At 34.9% G+C, this 18,015-nt stretch overlaps 2 protein-coding genes across 3 annotated transcripts; one reads left to right on the forward strand and one right to left on the reverse strand.

Moving 5' to 3' along the window:
• The first annotated feature begins 11,540 nt into the window (after positions 1-11,540).
• On the forward strand, positions 11,541-14,380 carry LOC145102549 (protein DEHYDRATION-INDUCED 19 homolog 5-like). Of its 2 annotated transcripts, none has more exons than XM_079039967.1 (5): positions 11,541-11,791; positions 12,323-12,459; positions 12,724-12,801; positions 13,183-13,370; positions 14,132-14,380. In XM_079039967.1, the coding sequence occupies exons 1-5, from the start codon at positions 11,692-11,694 to the stop codon at positions 14,220-14,222; spliced, it is 594 nt and encodes a 197-aa protein (XP_078896093.1). In that variant the 5' UTR covers positions 11,541-11,691; the 3' UTR covers positions 14,223-14,380. The 2 variants fall into 2 exon arrangements, with proteins under 2 accessions (XP_078896093.1, XP_078896094.1); XM_079039968.1 differs by having other exon boundaries at positions 12,326-12,459.
• Positions 14,381-14,454: 74 nt separating this feature from the next.
• Positions 14,455-16,161, reverse strand: RABE1B (RAB GTPase homolog E1B). The gene has a single exon (XM_079039966.1). It carries the CDS (start codon positions 16,071-16,073, stop codon positions 14,619-14,621), a length of 1,455 nt encoding a protein of 484 aa, XP_078896092.1. The 5' UTR covers positions 16,074-16,161; the 3' UTR covers positions 14,455-14,618.
• Between the last annotated feature and the right edge of the window lie 1,854 nt (positions 16,162-18,015).

Consider the following 18,015-nt stretch of genomic DNA (forward strand, 5'->3'; position numbering starts at 1 on the left):
CAAGGGTATACATCCATGTTCATACGTACCAGTTAAATTACTAGTAAGCTACCATATGGGTAGTTTAGGAAGATACTATAACTATTACTAGAACGCAATATCATACAATGAGTCAGTTCATTCATGAGCCTATACATGCTAGATAGAGAGAGAACACACATTACAGCTAGCACACGTAGAACATTACAGTACATTACTATATTATTACATAGATATGTTTACATGATTACATTTACATAGATACATCTAGAAAGAGAACATATACAACTATACTAGAAGAAGAACATATACAACTATACTAGGAAGATAACATATACAACTATACTAGAAAGATAACATTTACAACTATACTAGAAAGAGAACATGTAACACCGTAAATTTCAAAACAAATTTTCGCATTTTATAAAAACATAATTCATTCATTACTCATAAAAACATCATTGTTTAAAAATCAATTCATAACATATATCAATCCCAAGATCTCATAACATAAAAATCCCGTGTGTGTACTGATCAGGTCGGCGCCTTCCCGCGATCCTCACTAGTACCTGAAACACATAACACATAACACTGTAAGCACGAAGCTTAGTGAGTTCCCCAAAATACCATATATAACACGTATTAGCCACTCGAGGCTATAACTATGTGGGTCCGTGCACCCAAACTCTGTGAATCCTTAGGTTCTATCTCTGTGAACCCTCAGGTTCTAACTCTGTAAACATGCACAACATAGATCACATAGAATAATGCAGTGCAACACATAACACATATATAGCATACAACACTGTATCACATAACTCTGATTACCTACTCAAGGTAAAGTATAGTGAGAAGACTCACCTCAGACTCTCGTAAATCCCTGACTCGGTAGAAGTATTGCCTAGCCTCCGCCTATTCACACAAAGTAAATATCCTCATAAATATAACACTCGAGGCTAGACTCGGCCCTTTATTGTCACCCTCAGAAGGGTAAAAGACTATTTTACCCCCCTCTCGACTCAAGGACTCCATTGTTGACCAAACCCTAAAAGTCAACAAAAGTCAACGGTCAAACTTTGACCCAACTCGTCGAGTGCACTCCGGTGACTCGGCGAGTACACACATGACTCTTAACTCTTTGTCACGCTTGGCACGTCGAGTCCCTCCCTAAACTCGACGAGTCACTTCAGGCATGAATCGCGGGGCCACCCCGACTCAACTCGCCGATTTTTAAGAACAACTCGGCGAGTACAACCTTGAACTTCAGTCCTCTAATCCCCTTTTGACTCACTGAGTCATCCCCCAACTTGGCAGTCCACTCACTGAATGATTAATGAGCAACCTTCATACTACTCGCCGAGTCTATTCTTGGGACTCGGCGAGTTCATGCCATGCACACTCTCAAAACAACTTCCGAGGTCAGATCCGTCCCATACAATCATTGATCTGGCCTCCCCAAGCATGATAATCACGTAAAGCTAACATCTTGGTGCTCATGCAAAGGCTCAAAGGCCTTATTTGAAGATATGACCACTAAAATGACATCCAAAGCTCATAACCCCCATTAGCACTCATAAAGCTCAAGGGAAAAGGGTCTCTAGACCTCTTTGGGTCCAGATCTACAACACCAACACGAGAAGGGACCAATTACTCAATAACCTTCCCCTAAAAGGGGCTAAAAAGCCCTAACTCTAGGAAGTACACCATAAACTGAAGAAGGGTCGAATGAATACCTCAAAATGAAGTCTCTGAGCCCTGGAATCACTGGATTAGCACCCTCTTCAGCCTTCTCTTGCCTTGGTTCTCTTCTATTTGCAAAAACACCAACAAGTAATCAAAAATGGCTCTTTTCCTCTCACAATCGCTCTAGCTCACTTAGGGTTTCTCTCTGGGGTCTGGTAGCCGCAAATGACGGCCATAAGGCCCCTTAAATAGGCCCCAAGCCCGAGGAATTAGGGTTTCATTAAACAGCGTGGACTCGACGAGTCCTCGGGGCAACTCGTCGAGTCCAGACATCCATCCAGATAATGATTCGCGTCTCTACTCGGCGAGTCTACGCGCCAACTCGCCGAGTTCTTCCATAAAATTTGAAATACAATGAATAATATAATACCTGAAACTCCGGATATTACAGAACATATACAACGATACTAGAATGATTAACAATACATTACATATACATGAATACGTTAACATAATTATGATCCACTGTATCGGAGCATGCCTTCAATGTCATGGCCCGAGTTGTAGCCAGAGTCTCTTGGAGGGAGAGCGTGAGTTTGCGTATAGATCTATACTAGATTGACTATCCTACACCTTGTTGCTAGCTACAGCCGGACCTACAGGTCTGCGGGTGCCAAACGTCATACCTTTTTACGACCTACATTGTCGTGTTACCTAGTCGATAGTATGGTACGATTTATCACATAATACCTTAATATAAATCCGGTTTAAGGTAGTTAGTACAATAGTAGTTCCTATAATACAACACTAAAGTACTACGTTAATTTACCCTTTACATATATTTAGTGATCATTTCACTTAAACATTAAATGTACAAACTATATTTTGTTAATGACAGTTACACTTGGGAAAATTACACACTTTTACAAGAAACAAACATTTAGAACAGTTAAGTCTTGGTAGAAGACTACATTTAGAACAGTTAGGTCTTGGTAGAAGACACCCTTATATAATAGTAGGGATCATAGGGATTTCTAGGGTTTTTCAAACGTTTACAGTTGTTTTACAAACATTTTCGTACTTACAATTCATATACATTTTCAATACTTAGAGTTCATATACAAACAATTTCTTACATATAAATTAAGACACTAAAATACTTATGATCTCACCAGCTTTAAAGCTGATACTCGCTTTCAAAATACTTGTATCCTCAGGTCATCAATAGACAGGTACCGATGCAAGGTTTAGAGAAGATGGAGCTCGTTCAAGACTCATCTTTCATTTTGATTATACTTTAGTGTTTATCATAATTTGTCAGAACACTTGTATTAAAATTATATTATTAATGCAATGGATGATGTTGTTGCTTGTTTACTACTTTTCATTGTTGTGATACTGTACATGACGTCCTCCGCCCCAGAACGTTTCCGCCGTTCTTGGTTTTGGGGTGTGACACCTTGCCCATTGCATCAGACCGAAGTCCGGAACTGCATCAGACCAAAGTCCGAAACTGACTGAACATAGCATAACATAATCATAACATATAATATGAACACATATACTGCATACTGCATCGGACCATAGTTCGGAACACATAACACATACCATGCCTGTATCACAAAGACACCAAGCATACTGAACTACTGCATCGGACTGTAGTTCGGAACTACTGCTAACTAAACGGGCCGACATTGTGGCCGTAGACCCGTTCCTACTGGAAGGAAACTCACCTCGTAAGGCTGGCTGCTGAAATGCTGCTCGGGAACTGTCTGACTGCTGCTCCGGTAACTCCCCGGCTACAATTCCCAAAAGACACTTAATTAAACACTGATAACTAATCTTAAGGTAAAATAACTATTTTACCCACTGGTCAAAGTCAACAATCCGTTGACCTGACTCACCGAGTTGGGCTGCCAACTCGTCGAGTCCCTATCTTTCCTTCTACTCCCCATCCCGACTCTACTCGTCGAGTTTAACCAAAACTCGACGAGTTCTCCTTCTTTACTGATATCCTGCCAACCTTCATCCGACTCGCCGAGTTGTATGATCAACTCGTCGAGTTCACCTTCAACGTAGAACACGTCCAGTCTGTGACTCGCCGATTTATATGAACAACTCCTCGAGTCTGTTCTTACGGGCAAGGAGATTGCCATGGACTCGCCGAGTCAGGGCATAGACTCGCCGAGTCCCTTTACACTAAGATCCATGTCTTAAATCACTGAGTCTTTACTCCACTCACAAAATAGACTTTCTACTACTAAATAGGAAATCTAAGACTCGTGACCTGACTCGCCGAGTCAGAAGAACGAATCGCCGAGTCCTTTGCATGCAGTTTCTATTCAGTCGATTCTAATCATTTTTAGTGTATCCGATTCATAGATCTGGGTTTCTGGGACTATCTGAACACGTAAAGTTGCTAACCTTACATGTATCTATGATGTAATGAAGCAATAACACTCAAACTTGGATATTATGGGGGTTACTTGACTAGAACAAATCCATGGCTGCCAAAAGGTGGCCTTCTTGAGCTCCTGGAACTCAAGAGAGGCTAGATCCGAGATATGGATTGATTACAAAACTTCATTACTAGGGATTTGGGGTTTTTGAGCTCAAAATCATCAATTTGGGGACAAACTAGATCTAGCAATACAATAACCAAGATGAAAGCTTTATTACCAGAAAGGATGGCCAAAGAGGAGTATAATCTGGATCCACTTCTTCTTCCTTGAGTTCTTTTACCTTATCCTACTTCTTCTTGCTCAACAATGCACCAAGATTCCTTCACAAGGGCAAAGATCACTCACACACACTTCAAGGAGGCTAGGGTTTCGGGAATAAGTCTCTGAGAGGTGAAGGAGGCTGGTTTGGGGCCATAATGGTGTTTAAATAGGGTACACACCTTGAGAATTAGGGCTTCATCCAGACTGACGGACTCGCCGAGTCCGGAATATGGACTCGTCGGGTCGCCACGCCAACTTCACGTGCTGACCCGCTGCTACTCGACGAGTTAGGGCCGCTGACTCGTCGAGTAGCTTCTGAAATAAGAAGGAAAAATAATACTTTAAATACGCACCAGGAACGGGGCATTACATAAAAATTAGAAATGGAGTTCAAGAACATACCAGGGCTAGGATGTTGGTGTACGACGACATCTATATACCGATTTCAGTGATGGAATACGAAGCCGACGAAGGAGAGGGAGGAAGAAGAAGATACGACAATGACAAGATGAGGGATACGAAGGTATGTCGATGGTTATAAAGAAGAGATATTAGGTCAACATATATTTATTTTGTTTCCTTAATTGCAAGTGCAAAAAACCAGAAATACCCTTCTTAATTTAATTATTTGTTAATTTGTGATTGGTGCATTTAGGAACACAATAGTTGCTAGACATTTGGATATATATATATATATATATATATATATATATATATATATATATAGAGAGAGAGAGAGAGAGAGAGCGCTAGGTTCAAGTATTCTAAGTAATTATTATGTGAATATAAGAATCAATATGAGCTAATAATTTCAAAACCTAAATAAGGTAAATTTTTAATGTTGTCTATTAATTAATTGTAGTATTTAAATAAATATTTAATTAATCTCTTTAATTTAGGCAAAATAGTTTATGAATTAATTAAATAAGGTAAATTTTTAATTTGATCTATTAATTAATTTTAGTAATCAAATCTATTTGTTCATAATTGTATATTTAAGGATGTTATTTAGACTATTATTCTGTAAGAATATGTATGAATCTTTATTTGCATTACAATGTTTAAATATATAAAGATCATGTTATATTTCAACTGAAAGTTCAAGAATGTTGTTTTTCTACAAAAAGTTATTTCAATCAAAATATGTACTCTATCAGAATATATTTTGGCATTTTCATAAAATATCGTTTTAACAAAATTGCATTCTAAAAGAATAAAATCGAGTAAAAATTAAAAATTATGTTAGAATTAAAAATGAATTAATTAAAAAAAATCAGAATTCAAAATTAAAAGAATCAATATCCCTTAAAATCCGAATTTTTCATTAATTAAATTGTGTTTTCTAATTTAAACATGTGTCTCCTAATTTAAAGATGGGTAAATCATTACTTAAAATAAGTAAAACCATTGGTCTACATTCATCTCTACATCTATACAATAATTAATTAGAATACAATAACCTAAGCCTATATATATATATATATATATATATATATATATATATATATATATATATATATATATATATATATATATATATATATATATATATATATATATAGGTAGGTTCAAATATTTCTCACATCTATTGTGTGCTACAATGCACCAATAAGAATTGAGTAAACATTAAATGTATATTAAATGATATCCATATTTATAATTCTTTTTTATGGAAACTAATTTAATTCGTAATTAATGTCAATAATAATATTTTTTCAGAATGAATTTATATATGAAATTATAAGAGTGTATTCTAGGAGAACGGGAGTATATTTTATTAGAATAAACCCTCATTCTTCATATTCCATACAACTTTATTGTATTTTTAGTGAGTGAGTCCTGAAATAATGTTACTACTAACATAAAAACCTAGATACGAATTCATTCTGAAAGAATGTTATTGCTGACATTAATGAAAAATTTAATTAATTTCTATAAAGAGAAAATTATAATTATGGATATCATTTAATATACATACAATTATGGAAACCATTTAATATCTATCATTATTTAATTAAATAATAATATAATTTTACTAAATTCCTATTGGTGCATTGTAACACACAATAAATATAAAAAACACTTAACCTAGCCCCCTATATATATATATATATATATATATATATATATATATATATATATATATATATATATATTAGGCAATTCTTGAATTTTAAAAGGTATAAGTTTTAAATCTTTGTGTACAAATTAACAATGTTTATATAAACCATCAATCTTTACCAAAAGTAAATGAAGTGTGTTAAGTAAAGTTATCATGGAATTTAATCGGGAAAAATAACCACATGCCATTATTTAGGAGTTTTTATGGAATTCAAAATTCGAAATGAATCTCCTTGTATTTCTTTTATACACTCGAATTTCCCATATATTACTCCATTATTAATCTCATTTACTTGTCTAAGAATGTATAACATCTACTGATTTTTGCCTAAATCATTGGTATTGAAGATATTTGTAACGTCCCAATCAAAATTAGGACTAAAAAATTGCGATTTTTAGATTAATAAAACCATTATCCAAAACATTATCATAAAAATCATAGTGAATCAGATTGTATCAATAAATATCGAAGTACATTAGAGTCATTTAATATGCGGATGAATGTGGTGTGTGCAATGCAGTCACCTCGAATTCTTCCCTTTCAAACCAGATGTAACAACTCAAAAACCAGATAAAATTTTTCATTTTAAAAATAGGAATTACAATCATAATTTGTTCTCAAAAATCCATTACATCATATCATGTCAAAATATCATAGTATCAATATCAATGGATGCGGAAAATATTGGAGACCTATTTGTAATAAAAAATAGATAAATCATTACTTTTATCGGGTAATTAATGTTTTTTGTAAATATACTTTAGTTTGAGACCTATTTGTAAATTAATGTAAAATAATGAATATTTTTTCGGCTCGTTTAATGATTAATCGTCTAAATCAATAATGAAATCAGAAAAAACAGATCAAATCGTCAGTTTTACCGATAATTCATATTTTTTCATAAACAAATTTTAATTTGAAACTTATTTATAAATTAAAATAAAATAATAAAATTTTAATAAAAAAAATACCTATAGCATACTTTAAAATTAGAATACGTTGTTAATAATTATAACTTTACGGTCTTTATTTTTCTCATTAGTTTTTTTTTGGTCGGATTATTTTTCCTTTTGGCTTTTTTTCTCATTAGTTTTTTTTTTCGTCGACAAAATTGCAAAAATGGTCCCTGTGGTTGGCAAATTTATGTACTTTTGGTCCAAAACGAAATGTTGGTGCACCACTGGTCCAATTTTAGATATATTGTGTGGTTTTGGTCCCTATGGTTGTATTTTCTTGTGTTTTTGGTCCACATCCCACCTAAAATGACTAATATGCCCCTTAAATAATTATATTTTAATTTCTTTTATTTATTTTCTTATTCTTATAATAAAATAAAAAACAAAAATAAAATAAACCCACCACTCTCTCTCTCTCTATGATCCTCCAGATCAAAAAGAAACCCAACTCGTTCTTGAAGGTGTTCTCTACCGGATCAATATTGCAGGCTTCATCGTCCCATGCTTCTCCTTCGCACCTCCAATAACCACCCTTCACATTTGTTTCTTCGACGACCATCGTGCCACCGTTACATCTGAACACCTGTAACAAAAACCCCAAATCTCCACAGTTTTTTATTCTAAAGAAGAAAGAGACGAACATGAAGGGTCGGGGTTTGGAAATTATCTCAGAATCTGAAGGCGAAGAAGGCGATCAGAGAGGTTGGGTTTTTTCTTGCCCTATATCACCTTGGTTCACCCCACGTCTCCAGTTTTTCACAATTGATCGACACCTACCTCCCATTTCTTTTTCTTTGTTCTAAATAGAGACGCCAGATCCATTTATGGTGGTGATTGGTGGCTAATTTGGGAGGTGATTGGTGGTTATTGTCGTGTGATCAAGAAAGGGGTGGAGGAGTGTTTATGGTGGTGATTGGTGGCTAATTTGGGAGGCCGATGGATGCGCCGCCACTCTCGACCTCATATGTTCCCTTCAATCCACCTTCTGCCACATTGACTATTCGACAATCAACATCAAGCCACATTCAACACTCACCTTCTTCTTTAAATCCATCGATTTTCTGATTTTGTGGGTCTTTGTGGATAGTGAGAAGTTAGCAGAGCTCGACCAAGCTTTTGGTTTGATTTTTCCGGCAAGATCTGGGAGGGAAAGGCATATAGTAGGGTTTTCTAGAAAAAAATCTGATGACCGGTGGGGTGGTGGTTGGCGGCGAATGGTGTTAGGGAATGGAGATAGTGGCGTGAGGAGTGATAAAGAAAGATTTTGGGTGTGTTCTTAAGCGGATGGTGGTGGTAAATGGCGATGATGGCAGACAGATGGTGGTGATGAACGTCGTTGGTAGCAGATGGATCTTGGTGGTGAACGATGGTGGGATATGTTGGGAGTTCTTGAGAGGGTGGCATCTGGTGGGTATACTTGAGAGAGAGAGAGAGACAGAGAGAGACTTTTTGTATCTTTAATTATTTAAAAACATTTAAAAAATAGAAAATACAAATCTAAAGGGTATAATAGTCATTTTAAGTGTATAGGGACCAAAAACACTAAAAAGATCCAAAATTGGACCATTGATGCACCACCAAACTTTTTTAGACCAAAACCGCAAAATTTTGTCAACCATAGGAATCATTTTTGCAATTTTGTCTTTTTCGTCAGATTATTTTTCTTTTTTGGCTTTTTGCATACTATTTTGTTTTTATCACACAACTGACAACTTGACTCCAACTTTAAATTATTGTTTGTATAGTTGTACTTGATATTTTAGATATGTATATGAGCAAAAATACAATCCACCGTAATTTATTTATGTTTATTAAAATAGATTTGGTTTTATAACGATCCATTACATACAAGGCCATCGTGTGTACCTTCCACGCAGCCTATCGTGCTTTACGTGGCCATGAAAATTTTGTGTGCACATTATCTCGGCCATTTGTGGTCGTGCTCTTTCGTGTTGCCGACAACGAACATAAACGACCAGTTGGCTTGCATTTGTTTTTTTTTGATCGTTCAACGGTTAAAATTTTGAATATATATATTTTTTAATCTAAAAATATTACCTATATATTAATACAAGAATTTAACAACCTATACAATCAAACCGTTCTCTTTTACCTATACATTTTTATATTTCACACATTTCCTCTTTAACTTTATTCACTTTAAAAAACTATGGCTACCAAAATGCGGAGTTTGTCGGAAGAGGAAGAGAAAGAAGAGAATTTAGCATTAACATGGGTGACGGTTTTGGAAGACCCAAATAGTTGAACTTCTAGGGATTTTTTGGCAAAAGTTGGAAACGTTTTCTATAATTTAATGGGTTGTCGTAGTTGTAGTCTTGACGCAATATGTTCTAAGTTTCGTTTTATGAGGGTAAAATGTCGTGAGTTCTACGGATTTTATAACTTTGTTATAATCAATGCACACAAAGATGATCTAGTTGGTGTGGTCATGTATCAATATAAAGACATAAATCATATACTATTTAAACACCTAAAAGTTTGACTAAAATTTAAGAAGTCCCCATGGTGGGATAATTAAAAAATTGAAGTTTAAAAACTAGTTTAAGTTGTTCGTGCTTGTATTTTTATGTATTTTTATTTTATTTTAATTGTTTTTGAAACTATGTAATGTTTTTTAATCGAATAAAAAACCAGTTAAAAAAAATGTTTTTATTGATTTGCATTTTTATGTATTTTAAGTCAAATTTAATTAAAAAAATAAGATGGAATGATATGATAATGATTGGTATCTCATGGTTTAGTGGTAAATCTGTAAATATATGGTGATGATATCATCCATCGTTATAGTGGTTAGTGATAAATATAATGGATGATTTAATACAACTTTATAGTTTTTAATACACAAAGAGAAATTGTTATAAAATAATTTGCTATATATTATCCATTTTAAATCTTTTAAATAAAGTGGTTTACATGAACAAGTCATTGACCTAAATTTTCTCCAAGAAAAAGATAAATAAATAGTTCGCTTTATGTGTTTAGTTGACTTCATTAGATGGGTATGTTAAAAGTCCTTTGTATTATGGAATTTAAAGACGAAGCTTGCTCAATTTGCTATTCATTTACTAGTATAAGTTCATAGATGGCTTTAAGTATTATTTTTATGTTTAAATTAGTTTTTTTTATCAATTAATTATTATTTTAATGTGATCTGAAAAATTATCTATTTTGTTTTTGTTAAAAAAAACAAAGTACTTATTTGAAGAATAGGTAACGATTTCTAAAAGTACATGCTGTAAACATCGTATTTTTTCTGGTAACAATCATTGAACTATTTATTGTTTTATAAATTTGAATAAAACTTGTGGTTAAAAAGGAAAAATGGAAAAAGTTTGGGAGGGATTTTGGATGGTTGTAAGGATCTGACTCGACAGTGATGTGTACAATTTTGAGTATGACAAGGCAACACAAAAAAAGCTAAACGACAGCGCATTCACCCTATAATTATCGCCCACGTGGCACGTATTATCAACTTGCCTTTTCTTTGTCAGGAAAACTTTCCCTTTTTTCACTCAATTTTCTCGTATACTTTTATTTCCGTCAAAGTTTCTCTTTTTCTTTTACTTCATTCTATTTTTTTTTTATATATTTGTTGAATAATCATGTCTTAGATAAAAAAAATGGTATATTTTAATATTTTATCTGAAAAAAGACCCCAATTGATTTCTTCAATCTTTACCCTTCATAAATGTTTGTGTAACAATTCCAAAACAAAACAGACAGTTTATTTATCTGGATTTGTTTAAATGATTAGGTATCTAATACAAATAAATAAGTAAAAAATATCAAGACTCAAGCTTATGTTATCAATTAAATTGTTAGGTATACATACTTACTTGTGCTTTAAAACTCTTCTCTTTATAATTTTTTTTAAGATATTTCACGTGTTTAATTAATTAATTGTTGAATATTCAATTAATTTACGAAAAGTTTACAAATTCCATAAATCAGAATTCAGAACATACAAACATTAAAACCCCCATTGGACAATACCTTCTCTCTGCTTCACTTCACAGTTCACACACAACACACACTAAATACATCATCAAAGTACACTGCACCTTTAAAGAATCAATCTTCATAAAACCCAGAAGAAAAAGTATCCAATTTTCTTCATAAATCTCAAGCTTCACCCTTTCTCTGCTTCCGGGGCTAACCGGATTCTTGATTTTCCGACGAGACACAGAAGCTTTTTTCACCGGAAAACATGGAAATGGATTTATGGGGTTCAAGGGTTCAGTCTGTAAAACACCACCACCACCACCACCACTTTCACACTCTCCAATCTGGACGCCTCAACAACTCCGGTAGCTCTCTCTCAACCCTTATTTTTGTCCTTTTCTTTTCTTTAGATTTATATTTATAAATCTTGCTTCATGGATTGGAAATTTATATATATTTAAAACTGGGTTTTTGTAATTTGATATTTGCTGGGAAAAAATCCAATCAATCCTCTCAGAACATTCCGGAATTTATTTTTTCTTAAAATAAGTGTATGTGTGTATGTTACTGTGTGTTTTATATTGTACAATAAGATCTGATCATTCATGTTACTTTCCAAACACAATTGATCTTCAAAGTCATGGATGAAGAACTTCTAAAATCGACTTCAATTGTGTGGTAAAGAAACACCTTGTTTGACTTTTGAAGTCAAACCATGGTTATTTGTGGTTCACAGGTTCTTGATAGACAAAAGAGATTGGTCCATGTAACATATTGAACCCATCCAAAATCCCAACTTGTTCAATTTTGACCTAGTCAAACTGTATGTGTGGTTCTTGATTAGATAACAAAATTGGTTCATTTTAATTTTATTCAAAATTGTTTCTTGTTTGAAGCAGATAATCATCTTACAATAGATGGAGATGATGATGTTAGAGCATGGTTTCCCTGCCCATTTTGCTATGTAGAAATCGAAATCCCTGCCCTTTGTTGCCATCTACAAGAAGAACATTGTTTCGACCTAAATAACGCGGTATTCCCACTAAACCTCAATCTTTATGTTTTTTCACACCTTTGGGTCCGTGTGGGTCCGTTTCAGTAGTGAAATGGACCCACAAGCATCAATTCCCTTAGTAAAGTTTTATCTAAAAGAAAGTTATTTGTTTAGGTTTGTCCACAATCTTTATATGTTTTTGCAATTTGTGGGTCCACTGCAGTTCTAAGTTTAGAACTGCAATAGACCCACAAAAATCAATTCCTTTGTGATGTTTTATCTAAAACGAAAGTTATTGTTTAGGTTTGTCCGATATGTGCAGCAAATTTAGGCAAAGATGCAATTGCACATTTCACATCCCAACATGTTCATTCGATAAAGGTAGTCTACATTTCTTTACATTGAAATGATTTTTTTCTTTTGTGTTATTACTCTTACACCCCGTTCCCGAGTTCAACTTAACGAGAGAAAGAAAAGGAAATTGGTGAAAATGAGAAGAAAATAAAAGAAATTGGTGTTGCTGAGTTTTATTAAAGGAGGGAAATGGGAGGATCACTTTCCCTCCTAACTTTCCTTCCGATTTGGGAGGACTTGGAAAGATAGAACAAAATGATTCATTTTTCCTTCCACTTCTCTCCGGGAACACAAAAGAAAATTTTGTTTTCCTTTTGTTTCTCTTCTTTTCTCTGGTAACTTTCTTTTCTTTTCTTTTGTTAAACTCGGGAACGAGGCTTAAAGTGTTGGTTGTTTGGTTGGTTGTAGAGGAGGAGGAAATCCGGGAAGTCAGGGTTGTGGAGTAATGGTGTGAGCCTCACACGAGAAATGACCGAAAGGGGAAACATGAATGAAGCTACACCCGATCCACTATCGGCATTTCTATATAGTGCTCCATTTTCAGAAATTCAAGAAGATCAACCAACAATACCAAGTACCACTTTTGATGTCAAGAGGTATATATATGATCCTTTCTAAGTTATATATATATATATATATATATATATATATATATATATATATATATATATATATCCTTTCTAAGTGGTTATCCATTTTAATACGTTTAACCATAGGCTTTTTGATGGGGTCCGGTGCCCTAGTGACTTTTAAAATGAGTCTTGGGTGACCAAATGGGGTACGAAAATCTTTTATAGAAATGTAAATAGCCTTATTTTCAAAACATACTTTAAAAAACATGAGGATAAGATATTCCATTCGGTTAAACCTAGTAAGACACGAAGCATCTAGATGGATGACCCCTAGTAAATTTTCAATCGGCTCAAAATGTACGATATCTTTAACTTGGGGCTGGTTTTGTACTCGATCCATGCCCTAGTAAAAACTGCAACATGACACTATTATTTTATGAAATTACATTTTTGGTCCTATAGCTGATTTTTCCGATATTAGTCTAAAAAAGTCTGTGTTTGCAATTTTGGTCCAAATTGATGTTTTTGTTACATTTTTTTGTCCTGTTCGAAGTAAAAAATGACTATTTTAGAGACCAATATTACAAAAAACCATTATTTAGAGATAAAAAATAGTAATTTTTAGTTGAAACAAAAAAAAAACAAAAAAAGTTATCTAACCTCAAATATCAAAATTGCTAAAATACGTTGGGAACAAAACAAAGGGCACGTACACCATATTAATAGCCTCTTTGTTAAATGGTTTGTTGTACATCAATGGCTGACTATTTGTTACTCATACGCAGCACAAACGAAGAGCTAGAAGTCAAGGATCATGAAGAGAAGATGCATAGAGCAGCATTCGTTCAACAACTCATATTTTCCACCATCTTTTAAAGTAAATGTCCCAAGAAACAAAACGATATTAGCAAGAGGAAGTTAAATATTGTATCAGTTTAAGCTGTGCCTTGATGGTTTAAAATTATTAGTGTACCCATCATGTATTTGTAAGTTATGCAACTTCCAATGTGAATTCAATCAAAATCTTCGTATCAGTCTCTAACATATGCATTAAAGTTTAAACAATATCATATGACTATATTTCAAGTGACTGAAACAAAGATCAAAATAGCTAAAGAAAACACTTAAGACATATGAAGTGATTGATTACAAGAAAGCCGAATCATATTTGCGATTAATTAAGCTAAGAAGCTAGCATAAATTCAAGAAAAGAGATGTATCATGAAAATGCAAAATTAAGTGCATAAAATCTCCAGAAAAGAACACATAAGATCACTCAAGAATGTTTCCGATAACACCAGCTCCAACAGTCTTTCCACCTTCTCTGATTGCAAACCGCATTCCTTGTTCACAAGCAACAGGCATAATAAGCTCCACCACCATCTTCACACGATCACCGGGCATAACCATCTTTGATTCTTCATCTTTATCGTTCATAATCGAAGTCACTTTACCTGTAACATCAGTCGTCCTCATGTAGAATTGAGGCCTGTAACCTGCAAAAAATGGTGAATGCCTTCCACCTTCTTCTTTCTTCAACACATAAACCAAAGCCTCGAACTTTGTGTGAGGTGTGATTGAACCCGGTTTAGCCAAAACCATCCCTCTTTGGATATCGATCTTTTGAACACCTCTCAACAGAAGTCCGACATTGTCACCTGCTAAAGCTTCGTCTAGAATCTTCTGAAACATTTCGACTCCTGTAACAATGGTGGTTCTGGTATCTTTCAACCCCACAATCTCAACGCTCTCTCCGACTCTAACAGTGCCTCTCTCGACACGACCCGTGGCCACTGTTCCACGACCTGTGATTGAAAACACATCTTCGATTGCGCACAGAAATGGGAGGTCGGTTTGCCTTTGTGGGATTGGGATGTAATCGTCGACTGCTGCCATTAGTTCATAGATTTTATCGACCCATTTGTTTTGGCCTTTTGCAATCTTGGGGTTTTCTGTTAGAGCTTCTAGAGCTAACAAAGCAGATCCGGAGATAATTGGGATATCATCACCAGGGAATTCATAGGAAGACAAGAGTTCTCTTACCTCCAATTCGACCAATTCAAGCAATTCCTCATCGTCGACTTGATCTTGTTTGTTTAAGAAAACAACCATGTTAGGGACACCAACTTGTTTCGCTAACAAGACGTGTTCTTTAGTCTGAGGCATGGGGCCGTCGGCGCCGGAGACGACGAGGATAGCTCCGTCCATCTGAGCAGCACCAGTAATCATGTTCTTAACATAATCAGCGTGACCAGGGCAGTCGACGTGCGCGTAGTGGCGATTCTCAGTCTCGTATTCCACGGTGGCGGTATTGATGGTGATACCACGAGCACGTTCTTCAGGAGCAGCGTCAATTTCGTCGTATTTTTTGCCAATTCCTCCACCTGTAGAGGCTAGGGCCATGGTGAGGGCGGCAGTGAGTGTAGTCTTGCCATGGTCGACATGGCCGATAGTTCCGATGTTGACATGGGGTTTAGTTCGCTCGAATTTCCCCCGAGCAGCGCGTACGGTGAGAGAGCGGCGGCGGTGAGAAGCGTTGGCGGAGGATGAAGAAGGGTTATGGAGGAAAAGGTTTGTGGAAGATTTAGAGACAAACGAAGAAGAAAGCAGTATTCTGGTGGTGGGTTTCTGAAGGGTAAAAAGAGGGGACGAAGAAGAAGAAGATGAGGAAGGCGTGGCGTATGTAAATGAAGCTGCAGCGGTGGCTGCGGCGGAGATGGACGCCATTTACAGAGGGCAAGAAGATAGGATTTGGGGAAGAAGATGGATAGGGTGAATGTGTGTGGCTAGACGAATGGGGGAATTGAGATTTGGGGGTTTTTATCGGTTCAAATGGTGGGTTTTCGAGGATCCGTATGGGGCTATCGTATGATCATGTGACGTGTAATATCATAGTTCATACCATTTGCCAAATAGGATCCATATATCTTTCTCTATTCCTCCACAAACATATAACACAATAATCAGATTTATGAAATCCAAATTTTTATTAAAACATAGATTTTCATGCTTTAAAGTTTAAACACAATGTCTAACCATAAAAAAAATAAATAAATAAATAGTCCGTAATCAACTTTATTAAAACATAATATAATATAGTAATAATTATAATACTTCCTAATAAATGAAAATAATTTTGCTACTTGTCAATTTCTTATGAGTTTTGACACTTGTTATTTTTGGTATTTTTGAAAATATTATCCACTTGTCAATTTCTGATTTGTTTTAAATTTTAAAAATAAAATCATATATTTATATATGCAAAATATTAAATATAATATATATAAAATTAAATTGCGATGAATATATTTCTTCATTTCTTATTTTAAAATTTTACATTAAAAAATATTTACTTCTTACACTTTAATGTTTAATCTTTTTTTTTTAAATTAACCTGTATAATATACAGGTTTCACACCTAGTTTTTTTATTAAAACATATTACATAGGCGGTTGTGAGTAAGGGGTGAAAACAATCTAAGCCCATTCGAGAACCGGAAAACCCAACAATCAAAAAATATGATTTAGTAGAATCGTAAACCGGATCGGTATATAGAAACTGGTTCAAGGTATGAGACCAGGTAAATTGGATATAGAATCGGAAATATCAAAGTGAGTAAGGTGGAATTGAGTTCCGGGCATTAGGATCGGAAAATCAATAATTTTTAGTACTTTCAACTTGTGTACAAGGTTGTTTTGTATTTTTAACTTCTAATCAGAGTTGTCTTAGCATATTTTTGTAATCAAGAGTTTTGGTACTGTTGTAAAGGGGGCATGCCATAATTTTTTCTTTTGATTCCCTATGTAAGAGACTACAACACCAGGAGGTTCTTTTTTTTTTTTTTTTTTATTTCAGTCTGCCGAAAGTCCAAGTCGCATTGATGGTTTTTCATTTGAGGCCTTTAAACTACCAGGTCCGATTCCCTTTACCTGTTTTACCCACTCTCACTATACCTGGGCCCAAGATATCGGATACTCGTTTTTTGGCTTAAAGTGATATCCGATACCCGGTGTTTAACAGTAACGACCCAAAAATACCGAGTAAAATTTTCATTTTAAATAAGTCAAAACCGTTCATACATTATCCCAAAAGACGATCAGAGTAAAAGTATTCTCAAAACATCAGAGTAAAATCATCAATGCAGAATAAATCTTCAGGGGATGCAGTACGATCAAGTCGGACTCCTATTTTTAAAACTGGAAGTACCTAAAAATGTTTAAACCACAAAACCGTAAGCACAAAGCTTAGTGAGTTCTCCCCAAGATACCACATACCATACAATTTAGTGGGCCCATCCCTAGGGTATATTCCAACCCAACATACAATCATGGGCCCAACCCTAGGGTATATTTCAACTCAAACATACAATATTGGGCCCAACCTTAGGGAATATTTCAACCCAAACATACAATATTGGGCCCAACCCTGGGGTATACTCCAACCCAATCAATCATGCAACAGTCACAAAGACAGCTAGCATTCTACATAATATAATCCAGTGGGTCGGCATTGGTGCCTTCGACCCACAAGTATCGTGAGAAGACTCACCTAAACTACTCAACAGAAGCCCAACAGCTACCTCAGCATCAAAATAGCCAACCCAAACTCTCTGAAGCCAAATCGAGACCAATCCGTAGTCAAATACTCAATTCTATCCAAGTTTGACCAA

Source organism: Lactuca serriola, chromosome 4 (genome assembly GCF_051521515.1).
Source record: "Lactuca serriola cultivar US96UC23 chromosome 4, Lser_US96UC23_V15, whole genome shotgun sequence".
Taxonomy (NCBI): Eukaryota; Viridiplantae; Streptophyta; class Magnoliopsida; order Asterales; family Asteraceae; genus Lactuca; species Lactuca serriola.

Bases quoted from the DNA above. Each gene is read 5' to 3' on its own strand.
- LOC145102549 (XM_079039967.1), top strand. From the start codon at position 11,692: ATGGAAATGGATTTATGGGGTTCAAGGGTTCAGTCTGTAAAACACCAC. The intron at 11,792-12,322 runs GTAGCTCTCTCT...TCTTGTTTGAAG, and splicing joins TGGACGCCTCAACAACTCCG to CAGATAATCATCTTACAATA. The intron at 12,802-13,182 runs GTAGTCTACATT...GGTTGGTTGTAG, and splicing joins AACATGTTCATTCGATAAAG to AGGAGGAGGAAATCCGGGAA.
- RABE1B (XM_079039966.1), bottom strand. From the start codon at position 16,073: ATGGCGTCCATCTCCGCCGCAGCCACCGCTGCAGCTTCATTTACATAC.